Source organism: Sander lucioperca, chromosome 13 (genome assembly GCF_008315115.2).
Source record: "Sander lucioperca isolate FBNREF2018 chromosome 13, SLUC_FBN_1.2, whole genome shotgun sequence".
Classification (NCBI taxonomy): Eukaryota; Metazoa; Chordata; class Actinopteri; order Perciformes; family Percidae; genus Sander; species Sander lucioperca.
In genome coordinates this window covers 386204-399536 of record NC_050185.1, presented here as the reverse complement: position 1 = coordinate 399536, position 13333 = coordinate 386204, and the positions used below count along the sequence as shown (strand labels likewise).

At 38.5% G+C, this 13333-nt stretch overlaps 1 protein-coding gene across 1 annotated transcript in view; it reads left to right on the top strand.

The window, feature by feature from the left end:
• The first annotated feature begins 273 nt into the window (after window positions 1-273).
• Window positions 274-13333, top strand: part of zpld1a (zona pellucida-like domain containing 1a) — a 28517-nt gene continuing 15457 nt past the window's right edge. Inside the window, exons 1-8 of the mRNA XM_035991035.1 lie at window positions 274-728; window positions 1298-1411; window positions 1650-1870; window positions 2768-2949; window positions 4957-5029; window positions 5547-5644; window positions 8854-8934; window positions 9035-9206. Coding sequence (XP_035846928.1) covers window positions 1306-1411; window positions 1650-1870; window positions 2768-2949; window positions 4957-5029; window positions 5547-5644; window positions 8854-8934; window positions 9035-9206 — 933 coding nt within the window. The 5' untranslated portion in view covers window positions 274-728; window positions 1298-1305. The remainder of the gene's footprint in view (window positions 729-1297; window positions 1412-1649; window positions 1871-2767; window positions 2950-4956; window positions 5030-5546; window positions 5645-8853; window positions 8935-9034; window positions 9207-13333) is intronic.

The window sequence follows — 13333 nt, the reverse complement described above, 5'->3', positions numbered from 1 at the left end:
GGTTCACACTGCGGCAAGCTCGTCACATATACTGCTGTCCATATGGAAGATGGGACAGCGAGGACCAGCTAATCCCTTAAAACTCCATGAACTTTGCTTTCTATTTCTTTGCTCTCTTTATGTTGTGATGGGAGTCCTGCGCGCAGGAATCAAAGTTTAGGGATCAGGTAGGAGGCCGGCAGCAGCTCGCAGCCCCGCCAAGCAGATTGCCTGCTGCTGTGCTGACTGAGGACTGCCGCAAACAAAGCATGAAAAGTGTGGATTCTGGGGGCCAGAACCTGCGTGGTGGGCTCTGCACTCCCCGACCGGCCCGGGGAGAAAGGAACGGCTCAGTCAGCAGGCCAGGGCCACTGGAGCGATGAAAAGATAATTCTCCCCCCCACCGCCGCTGGACCTCATGCGGCGTCAAACCATTTGTGAGCAGTGACACAGCCAGATTGGGCCGAAAGGATATGAGTGGGAAACTTCAAAACCTGCTCATGTTTCTGCGAACGTGAAAGGATTTGTATAACACATTCAGATTTGATGGACTTTCCCATGTTCACCCTGGACAGCCCTTTTTTGTTGACATGTTCAAATAATGAATCTCTTATGTGTAGGATCGCTTTTTTCCCCCCCTGCTCCCTAGTCCTGTTTCTAGTTGTCAGGTAGGGATGCTGTGCAGACCATTCCATCGTCTGTCCCAAGCTTATGGAGAACCGCTGACTCGCTGGCTTCCAGGAACCAGGGTGAGTGGTTCTACTTCTCGCAGAGCAACTGTCTGCCTTTTTTACCTCATGCTGTCAGGAAAAGCACTGTCTGCTGTCAGAGCTAGAGACCTAACTACAAACTTGGTGCAATTACTCCTTTAATTTAGCTGTTTCCTCAGGACTGAAAGTCTTTATCTGTGACTGACAACGATTATGTGATAACAGGTTTTCATAGGACAATGAGATGTGCACACAGAGATAAGCCATTATACTTGATGAAATAACCATAGTTACCAGCACATTATCCAACATAATTTCTTATAACTTGCAGGTATTTAAAGATAATTCCATGTGACATTTGTCTGCTTTGATTCTGGTTGGCAAGCATATGAAAAATGTTCCCCTGAAGTCAGAAACTGTTGCGAAATAACTGAAATCACCTGGGAAAATCTTCCCCTCTGACATTAGCACACTTTGAGAAGAATATATTTTTTCTCAGCAAAAATAATTAGATATACAGTATGATGGATCACTTTCTGTTTTTGTTTTCTTAAGTGTCAAATGAAGTGCATAAACTGGATTTCTTACAAATTCTTGCTCTGTTTCAGGTGCTGAAATGGAACATATATTTCTGATTCTTTTAGTGTTTAGTAAGGTCTTATCACTTGGAGCTCAATTCAATGGATACAACTGTGACGCCAACTTTCACAGCCGCTTCCCCGGTGAGGAACTCAACCTTTTTTCTTTCAGAATTACTGGACGGAATTTACATGTGAATGTCTCTTTAAAGGAAAGTTCTCCTCAAACTAGCTACATATTCCAAGGAGGAGATGAATTCTTTTGTCCACATACCAGTTCCTGATTTGTGATTTATACGTAATGTAAGTAATTTTTAATTTTTTATATCATATGCATCTGTGTGTGTGTGTGTGTGTGTGTGTGTGTGTGTGTGTCTTGCAGCGGAGAGGGATATCAGTGTGTACTGTGGGGTGCAGACCATCACCCTCAAGATAAACTTCTGCCCTGTCCTCTTTTCTGGCTACACCGACACTGACCTGGCCCTTAATGGTCGCCATGGAGATGCCCACTGCCGCGGTTTCATCAATAACAACACCTTTCCCACTGTAGTAATCTTTAGTATCAGCCTGGCGACTCTGGAGTCCTGTGGCAATTCCCTGGTGGTAAGAAAAGCAGGAATGGTATAACTAGCTTGTTTTACAGATTTTACAGTATTACTGTAAGCATTACTGATACTGAATATTGCTGATGATGGAGTTGGATTTGGGGCTTTAACTGTTATGGTTATGTTGTTGTTAAGGTAATTAAGACCTATCTGAAAAATATAATACCAATAGCTTTGAGAAAATAGCATTAAAGCTAATAAAATATAGTTCACTGTAAAGAGTGGATAATGTAAGGTTTGTGCTGCGATTTAGAAATGAGGCATGCATTGTAGGCAATTCCTGCTGACAATCATCATATACAAAATTACTCATAGTCTTAGATGACTCAACAATTATCTTTACAATTATCTTTACAGTAACATTTTGTTTTCTAACTAATACAGGCAGAACAACCCCAACTGAAGCTGAACACTTTAAAAACAGCAAAAAGCCTCCCAGCAGTTTGTAGAAAAAAAGATCAGATATGTCTTTTATGTATGTCAGCCAGCTGTCTTGTTCACAGTATCCATGTTTTGATGTTGACTAGTTGAGTTTTTCTTTCATGGGAATGTAGTCCAGCACTCGGTAAAGGGACTGCTGTTGGATCTTAGAGGCCCTGCTAAGATGATGAGTGAAAAAACTATTCTAAAAAACAGTTTAAAGGGAGTTTAAAGTGAATCTCTGCTGCTCTCCCCCATGTGTTTGCTGAGTGTTGACTGGATGAAATGAGACGAATTCCTGGGGGTGCGTTATCAGATAAAAAGGGATTGAGTTGGAAAAGTGAAGTGCATTAGCATGCTCAGTATTGGTATTGCTGATGGTATCAATCCCTGTCCGGTGTGCCCAAAGTAAGAAAATGGTGGTTGGTTAGCGAGCCAGGAGGAGTGTTACCCACACTGATGTTGTTCGCTGCAGGTCTCCACAGCTCAAGGACCCAACGCTTATGGGAACCTGTCCCTGGTGCAGATTGGAAACATATCAGGATATATCGACACACCAGATCCCCCCACCATCATCAGCTACCTGCCAGGTCTGCTGTACAAGTTCAGCTGCAGTTACCCACTGGAATACCTGGTCAACAACACACAGCTGGCCTCGTAAGTCTCTCTGCCACTTTTAAATGGGTTTACAGTGCTTTAGTGGGGGTGCTACAGAAAGCCATACATTGAAATGAGTACAACTTGTTGACCTTTGAAAATCTTATACTGTTCTGCCCAACAAGTGGGACTATCTAATTATTCAATATCATGCAATGCATTCCAACAGGCCTGAAATACGTGTTACAGTCTTTGTAAGAATTTATTCAGTGCAGTTTTTGTTAATTCTGTATCAGAGACGGTGCTCATTAATCTGTAAGGTCATGTCGGAGGCTGTAGTTTGTGATCATTTGAATCATGCCAACTGGATGAACAAAATAAAAGAAACACCTCCAATATATAATTAATACAACACAGTACTGAATTTCTGTTAGTTTGTCCCCCATGATGGACAAAATATTGTGTATAAATATAATGCATTCAGAGACAACAACACCACAAAATGTGGCCTAAAAATAACAATTACCAAGTCTCTGACACAGGGTCAACAAAACAAGACCATTCTCAGCTTCAGAAAGATTATTACCTTCACAAGATTATTACCTTCACAAGGGGCTATTATTTTATATTTCATCATATTTCACAAGTGTTTAAATTAGCTATGAGAAACTTTCAGTTTGTGTTGATTCTAGCGGCCCCTTTGGACAAAAGCGGTAGTGTTTAACCACCCCTGCTGTCGTAAAGATCTTTCTAGCACATGCCGGCTGATGCTGAAATGTAATGTCCACAAAGAAAGCATGTATTACCCACTGTATTACTGAGTTTGCGTTACCGGGAGGTCATATAGTTGCGCTGGGAAAAAAGAAAATAGTAGGCCAACACAAACACGGACTGCAAAGAAATAAAAAACACGCTAAATGGAAGGGGGACTTAATTTAATCTAGGCTACTGACATACAACCACATCACGCAATCTAAAGTTATTTTATGAATGAAATAGACATATTACATACCTGTCTAGGAGGGCCAATTCAGAGTCAGTTTTTTAATCATTTACCATCCTGTAATTGTCCTCTGTCCTACCGATGTCTGTCACTCCCTTTCATCTTTTAGTTGTTCTTCGTTTAATTTCCTTTTTTCTGTGATGGTCCTGCCCCAGTATCAGCCATAACTAAAACAGATAACTTCTAAAATAAAATAAAATACTATTAGGCCTATATAAAGAAATCTCCTGCTACCTTTTACCTGGCTGGATACACTAACACAGGCTTTTCCAGTGTTACACCGAAATCTGTGACCCATCAGAAATCATTTTGCGACTTCGCAAAAAAAAGCAGACCCGGGAAAAGGCATTAATAAAAACTATATAAAAACAAAAATGTCACTGTTAGTCTCATTTGCTGTTACAGGTCATTTATGATCATCAGATGGAAAATCAAACAGTTTCAGAAACATTTAAAAGTTCCTCGTAGTTACTTTAAATTATTGTGTCCCCCTCCTGTATTTAAAATGTATCGAACCAGTCACAGGATCTGGTGGAAAATAAAATCCCACAATTTTTCAGAGCCTATGTATACAATAAGGCTAAATTCAAATGAGCTAATATTGATATGAAACTAAAGATTTATGATCAGAATTTTAAGTTTATAAAGGTTGTCTCGACTGTGCCCAGTATGATTCCGATATATTGTAAAGACAATGTGTATGTCAACAGCTAAATTTGGAAAAGTGAGAAATAGAACTTTGGTTTTGTTCTTCTTTTTTAATATTGTGAATATTAGCACGTAAAGTAACATCTATACTTACATAATTATTTTCTCATTTTAAAAAGATGCAAATGCCAGCATCAGGCAACAGTTACTTAAAATACTGGAATCCCCTTTAAAAGGTTCTTGGCAGCTTTGATCTTTTCTTTAGGTTAGGCAAAAATAAGCCTTGGCTTCAGCCTATTCCTTTTTCAATTAGCTACGGTGGCAAATTGTGGGAAATAATTGTTTCTTTCATATATGTTAACTGAAATAAAATTATTCATCATCATCATTCATCATCATCTTTATCTTTATTGAAGGTCAGCAGCTGCAATCTCAGTGAAGGAAAGCAATGGTACTTTCATCAGCACGTTGAATCTACTGCTTTACAATGTAAGTAAACATCAGTCACGTCTAATAGCTGTTATTTAGCTGTTGCACTGGAGACAAAGCTATATACCAAAGTCATACTAAGTCAGCATGCATTAAAGAGCATACAAAGCTCTACAGCTATGTTAAGTTTATCTGCACCTTTTACATCTGCAATTGCATCTTCAGCAATTTCTGAGAATGATGATCCATGTGCGAGATGGGTAGGATATCAGAGGCTCAGAAACCCTTTTATGCAGCCCAAGTAGGCAGCAAATTACCTCTAATCCTGTAATTGCAGAAGATTATACTCAATTTACCCCATAATTCATGTCAAACCTTATGCTAAATTCACTTGTCAATTTGAACCAAACATTAGTAAATGTGGTTGTAGAAACCAGATGATAGATATGCAGGGATTCATAAAGTGTGTAACTGAACAGTTTCAGTGTGAAACTGAACAAATCACTCTCAACAGGATGAAAGAAAGAATCAGAAAATGTGACAAACATACTGAAATCCTACTGTGGTTTATGTACAGGACTCATCATACATTCAGCAGCTGTCCATCCCCATGGCAGGACTGACTCTGAAGACGCGGGTGTTTGCAGCTGTAAAAGCTTCTAACCTGGATAGGAGGTATTCAATCAACATTTTGCAATTCAATCTGACTACGCTATTTGCGTTTAGGCTGCTTGCTAGTAGCTTGCTGCTGATATTAATTGTGAACTTCTGGATGGCGGTCCTTCATATAAGTGATCAAACTGGTGATGTTGAAGAATTTGGCACAGCATCCTCCTCACATTACTTCGACCTTGCAAGTATTGCATACTGCACTTGCAAGTCTTTTTTTTTTTTACCATGAAAAACGTCCAGACAGTTAGCTAGTTAGCTCTGCCTTACTCTGCCTCTAATTGGCTTACCCTGGTTTTCTTACTAACCAATCTCACTCCTCATGTCTAAACCTAACCAATCCAACCAACGAAGGCAACAAGTACTAGCCAACCAGAGGCTAGGGAGGGATTTGTCGCGTCGCTAATTACTGCGGCTTTTGATTAGCGCCTACAGTAGCCATTAGCGCTGAATGTGACTGTAAAGCTAACCGGGCTAACTAGCTAATGGCACCTAACTAAAGTTAGCAGCAGTTAGCCGTTATCTGTCCAAAACTAATAAAATCACCTCGGTACTGCATTGACATCAAACTGTTCTTAAAACATATATGGCATCTTAATGTCAAGTCCAAATTGTTTCCCTTTACTTGAGGTCAAGGAAATGTTCATGACACAATTATAATTGTCTCATGACAGCCAATGTAACCAACCACTTATGACTAAGCTAAATCATTTCTTTAAGTTTGATAATAAGGTCTGCTATGACATATTTTTGTTGTTATTGTTATTTAGTCTTGCTTAATGTCAAGTTTTCATAACACAAACATCTCAAACAATGCTAACTTTGCATTAAAAGTATTATAATTTACTGAATGTCACTTAATGACAACAGTCATGAACATTCATAAAGACTTCTTAATATTCATGACCAGTGTCATGTCATGGTTACGACAGTGTCATGTCATTATGCAAACACCTTCAAATGAAGTGTTACCAAAAACACACACACACACACACACACACACACACACACACACACACACACACACACACACACACACACATCAGCACCGCCCTGACACACACAAAAGCAGCTAGACGGAAATAATCATCGGGTCAGTTTTGCTCATCGGACCGATGCCAATGTATGAAAAAATTATTATGGATATGATTGCAGATATAACATGCATCCCTAATTATTTTTATGGAAATAATGTGATCAGTACAAGTACAATATAAGAAATCATACTGAGCGTGTAGAACAATACACAGGGCTGTAAAATGACACATTTGGCTGCAACACAATGTGAAGAACAAAACCACTGACCTATATTTAACTGATGTAGAAGCCGAGTGGGGATTTCTAGCACAAATTCATCTACTTCCAAGGTGCATGGTGAAGAGAAAAAGCAGAGTCAAAACTCTAGCAGCACTTGTAGTTTAAAGAACAATTTTATTATAACTGATGACTGGTTTGTGAATGTGACTGTCTCCAAATATAAATGGTCTGCTTTCCTCCCCATTTGGACTTGAAATCACCTAATGTAATTGTGTGAAATTTGTTGGAAATACATTCAAGTATGGCCTCTGCAGATAATTGATTAAATCCCGTTTTTGGCTTTTTATCTTTCCTTTATTGTGTTATATATCTTTTTTGTGCATGTAATAGGTTTACAAAGTGAAAAAGCCCAAAGTCCACCCCAAAGGGACTTACCATCTCCAACAGAAAACTCTGTTCACAAACTGCTCCAAACAGCTCTATTGTAGTCCAGCCTTTACTTCAGAGACAAACGTGGTCACTTTGGAACACATGTTATAATGCTCGCCTAGCTGCTAGCATGACATGCCCTCATACTCTGCTTCTGACTGGCTAGTAGTCCTTACCTAGGTACTGTCAGGACACACCCTCATACTCTGCTTCTGACTGGCTAGTAGTCCTTACCTAGGTACTGTCAGGACACACCCTCATACTCTGCTTCTGACTGGCTAGTAGTCCTTACCTAGGTACTGTCAGGGCCCTCATACTCTGCTTCTGACTAGCTAGTAGTCCTTACCTAGCTACTGAGCATGTGCAACTCCCAACAAAGTTGGAACAGAAGTGAGATGCCTCACTCTGTAGCTAAAACAGAGAGCAGGGTGAAAAGAGGAACTGCAGCAGTGTGCAGTACAACAAAAATATGGTGTTTTTTTTAACCTGAAAATGAGCATAATATGAGCACTGCAAGGTGCTTTTAAAAATTACTTTTGAAAAATACTTGTGACTTTGTGACAGACATTCCTACCCTTTGATTTTATAACATGACTAAGTTTTGACTAAGTTCAATATTTTGTAATGTGGGAATTGGTGGCATTGGATCTTGCCTGTGTGGCTGTCTCCTAGAAATATGTTTATGTACTACTTATTTGCAACGGCAAATCTATTATTAAAGTATGCCACTCGGATAATCATTTCTATAAATACAAAAATAAATTTTAATTAATAATCCATGAATATGCAAATACTGTTCATTTCAAAAGTGTTATTGCTGGAAACAAGATGTCTCCTTCACTGAAAAGTCCTTTCTGAGTGTATGTGCTCTGGAGGCTTCAAGTTTCCTCATCTCACTTCTGTAAGTTGCATATTGGACTACAATTGACTTCCAAACATCACGAAATTACTGCTGGTACATACATGACAATCTGAGATTTAAGAATAGCACAGAGAACCTTTCCTCCTTTAGCAGATGGAAGTGAAAACAACCCTTAAGTGTCAAAAACTAAAAGAAAACAAAGTAAACTATTGAAAAAGTCAAAAGTGATTCTATGACACATATGTACTTAATTAACAAAAACTATCTTTCCTAACCTTAAACAACGTGCTACAAGCGGGAACCTGGGTGTAGGTGACCGCTATACATTTTGACCATCTCCGAATGACATGCTTTACATAAATGTAACGCTTTCTACTCTAGAAATAACTTCAAGGCAATAATTAAATTTCCTTGCAAAACATAATTGGGAAAACAAGTAAGTACTGTAGTATATAAATGTTTTTTCTAGGAGACGGGGTTGTAATGTTACATTATACAGTAGTTCTTTATGTCTAATGAAAACACAAAGATTTTGGTGGCAATCTTCTTTTCACATTCCAGGAGAGGTAGGCAATGGGCCACCAAAGTGTCTGAGTAGCCCCTTACATGATCTCATTTGCATTTAAATCCACAAACTCTGAATTTACTAATCTTTCACGTCAAATAGATGGAACGTTCTAATGGACTACTGTTACACCACGCCCTCTGGAAACCCTAACGATGACCTCCGCTATGATCTTTTCTTTAGGTAACTCAAATTCACTCACAGATGTATTATTTTGGTCAGTTATTATGTTTTGTTGCTCTTCTTTCTAACAATACTTTCTGATTTTCCCTCCCTGAGCCAGTTGTGAAAAAGACCCCCAGACTGCCGTCTTTGAAAATGGGAAGAGCCAAATGGGCCGCTTTGCCTTTGAAGTATTCCGCTTCGTAAAGCACAAGAACCAGAAGATGTCCACCGTCTTCCTGCACTGTGTCACCAAACTGTGTCGAGCAGATGACTGTCCAATGCTCATGCCAGTGAGATTATAACACAGGACACTTTCACACGTAACATGACCAACTATTAGGATAAAATATAACACCCATATTTTCAGTATCACTCTTAAACCCATCTACAGCTTCATTTCATGAGGGAAGCCTGTGACAAAGAGACTCCAAATATCAAACATTTACTCATACACACAATCAGAAGTAGTGGAGAGTAACTAAGTACATTTACTCAGCTAGTGTTCAAGTACAAATTTGAGGGACTTGACCATTTTCTGTTTTATACTCATTATATTATTATACATTTCTGAGGGAAATATTGTACTTTTTACTCTTCTACATTTATTTGACAATTAGAATTAGTAGTTATGTTGCAGATTAAGAATTTACATACAAACCATTTTCTTATCTCATTAAATATGATGTATTTTTATGAATTAAACTACCCAACAGTATATAAAATTGTGAACATTAGCTTTACCTCAACTATCTACATTAAAATTATTCTTATATCAGTAATAACAATCAAAATATCAATATAACACTGGGTCATTCTGTATGAATACTTCTATTCTATTACATTTTGCTGTTAATACGTCTGTACTTTTACTTAAATAAGAATTTAAATGCAGGATTTGTGATAGAGTTTCTTTACATTGTTGCATTGGTACTTTTACTTAAGTAAAGGATCTGAATACTTCTTCCACCACTGATAACCATACAATATCAATTACCAAGTCAGAATGCCATAACAATGTCATAACAACATCTGAATTAAAAAATTCTATTCCAGTATTGATTACATTAGTAATTAGCATCAGGGTCTATACTACCTTGAGGTGTTAACTGACATGCTGAACATTAACAGTCAGATATCATGCATTTATATGCACATATTGCCTTGGCTCATAAAGAAAAACACGTCACCCTTCAAAGTCAAACGTGTGATCTTTTCTGCCAATTAAGAAACATATCAGATATGTTTGTCAGATGTTATTCCAGAGCAGGCCATTTATATTGCTGAATCTTAAGTAACTCTGATTTCCTGCTCACATTCCTAAATGCTTCATTGGGGCCTTATTGACAGCAGCTGAGGGCTAATGTTAATCTCTAAAAGTGTTCAGGCCTGAGCAGCTGCTTGATATACAGTAACATGTAATCAGGCTGTGTTCCTTCCTTCAGTCAGTATACTCTCTAAGAAGACACTGGGCTGAGCTCTTTCGATCTCACTCAGATCGTCACCTTGAATGATGCCATCCTTCTACCAATCCTTGAAATCTTTTAACAACAAAGTCATGTGACTGAACTTTGGAGGTTTGGCTCTCCCATTATAAGAGCATCTGGGTGAACATGCTTCCTCTTCTTTGCCTTACTCACCTCATCTGAGATCGTAAGTATCATAATTATGTTTGGGACTCCACTATAGTTAGTCCGTCACTTCTGTGCAGGTGCCTCATGTCCCTGAGGATTTAGGTGTTTTTTGTTTTATAGTTTGGCGCATTGAGACATTGCTTTGAGACAAAAGTGGTTATGTTATTAACCCTTGGTGTATTTGTTTGGCAAGGCTCGTTAAGCAGGTAACTTCACTAATTCCATAGATTTCCACAGAAGTGCTGCTTTCACCTTTCTATATTTTCTCCCGGGAGAGTTGGAAGTAATTTGAACTGGCTTGCTGTATTTGACTTGCTGTTTGCTGTGAGTGTTTTTTTTTGTCAACCTCCCCTCATGCGTTCAGTACGGAAGCTCTGAAAGGCAAGGTGAAAAGTTTTTTGGGGCATCGTTGGCCAAAAACAGAACAGAAGGTTTAACTTCTAGGTACGAGATAAACTTTTACTTCTAAGGTAGGCTGTTTTGAGGGTGAGAAAGCCATGCTGAAGCGTTTAGTGCATGATACAAAGGGAATTGAAAGTTCGGCCAAATGCAGTATAAACATAAGGTTTTACAAATGTCTACTGTAAAATATAATGGAACTGTGTATAGCACTGATTTGGGTTAAACAGTGTAGATAGGCTATAGAGACAAAAAAAGAGCACTGTAAAAAAACATTGAACTTGACAGAGGGAAATAACTTAACTTTTAGCTTCTGAAATAATGAAGTAACACTGCTGTTCCTGGTGCAAAATGCACACAGAGTCTCTCTAAATTTGCCTGACAACAACTTAAGCTGTCTGCTGAGTGGAGCAGCTCTGCAGCTAAACTCAGCAGAGAAAAGAACATTATAGGTGGATGCATGAAAGGCTGGGACAATCATTATAACATTTACAACTTTCACCCCCTTTAATCAATTATAGAGCTATCCCTGTCACTATTGTTCCATCTGTACATTTATGTGTAAATAGGCTTGGCCTGTTGTGTGTTAATTTAAGTATCGTATCAGAGGGGTTAGTCTGAGCATGTGTATTACAGTATGTGTGTGTTCAACATGCATGTACTATATATGCGGCAGTGAGTGGTGTCGACGGCCCACCTCTGTTAAACCCTCTGGGTTCGAGAGCTCTACCAGCGGAGCTCAGCAGCATAAGAACTAAATTGTATTTAAATGTATTTAGATTAATAGCTTCACACGTTTTTATCATACAAGCATGGGGGAAAATATTGACGGAAACCTTATAATTTAAAATTTCAAACGTGTCCACTGCCAAATCTTTTCACATTACTCGGTCACTGCAGGTAACATTTCACAGGGAGATCTCTATTCACATGCCGATTAGTTTTGGTATTGTGGGACGATCTAACTCACACCGGCCAACGCCCATGATAAACCAGATAAAATGCCATGCAGGTTCAAGCATAATTGATTTGGAGACAAACTTTTGCATTTTAGAGATGGAAGGAATTCTAAACAGCGATGTCCACGCTCCACGCACACAATGACACACACATGGACTGTAGTGAGTGAGCAGGGCCACAGTGAAGTTGACAACTAACATTATAGTCTAGTAAGTGCAATAAAACCATTTGTGAGTAACAAGCCAATACTTTATCAATAAACCTGTTTAACAGGCATAAACATGTAGAAAGCGGTATTTAAATCCTCTCTGTCTGCATGTAGTCTCTCATCCGCCACTGTTTTAAACACACACAGCGGGCTACTCTGCTTGCTACGAACAAGCTAAAATGAAAGTGTCTGTATGTAGTCTGTTTATCTTAATTTGCCAAGATTCTTGAAATTTGCCAAAGTCTTGTACTTGACGTAGTGAGTAGTGAGATGTCTGTTCTTCATTCTTTCTAAACTTCACTCAGTATTTTGATATCAGGAATATGATTTATTTTGTTGATGTGTGATTATTGTTAGCTGTTGTTTCAGAACCATGGAGAACGCTGTTTGGTATTCTCTATGACTCCTCTGCAAATGAGCTGCTTCATGAGAGCTGCAGTGATGATTGTGTAAATCCTGCCTGTTGGCTGGTATGTGAAATACATGCAGTGGGCTGCACGGTGGTGTTGCATTAGTATTGTTAGTACAAAAAAACTTTCTCTTGTTCGCTCGCTCGCTGAGTGGGAACCTGGACATTGCAGACGGGCGGTATTATAAAAAAGTTCCATATGTTATACAGTGGACATCTGTTAACTGAGAAGGTAAAACCTTTTTGTTTATGCTGCATTTGGCTGAACTTTCAATGCCCTTTGTATCATGCAGTAAGTGCTTCAGCATGGTTTTTCTCAGTATCAAAACAGACAACATAAACTTTTAGATATTATGTCCTACGTAGAACACTGTAAACCCCAATCCATCCATGACACAAAATTTTAATGTTACGTCCACACAAATGTTCAGGATTGTCAAAACAACCTAAAAACTTTATGTTCATTTGACACAAAAAATCATCCCATGTGAGGTTGACATAATTTTTTTATGTTAAGTCAACAATTTCTGACTTTTGAGTTCATTCTACTTAAATGTATAACGTCAACATCACATAATTAGTTCAAGGCCAATTAACAACACATATACTGTGCACTTAGCATATATTTTGATAGTTAAGTAAACCTAAAAATGGTTGTCAAAATACGTACTCAATGTTTTTATGTTCATATGACAAGCGGTCACTTTCATGTCCAACAAAATGAAAATATTGTGTTCACTTAACACAACAAAAACACATAATTACAACATAAGTTCCAGAGTTATGCTGAACACAAATATTTTGTGCTGT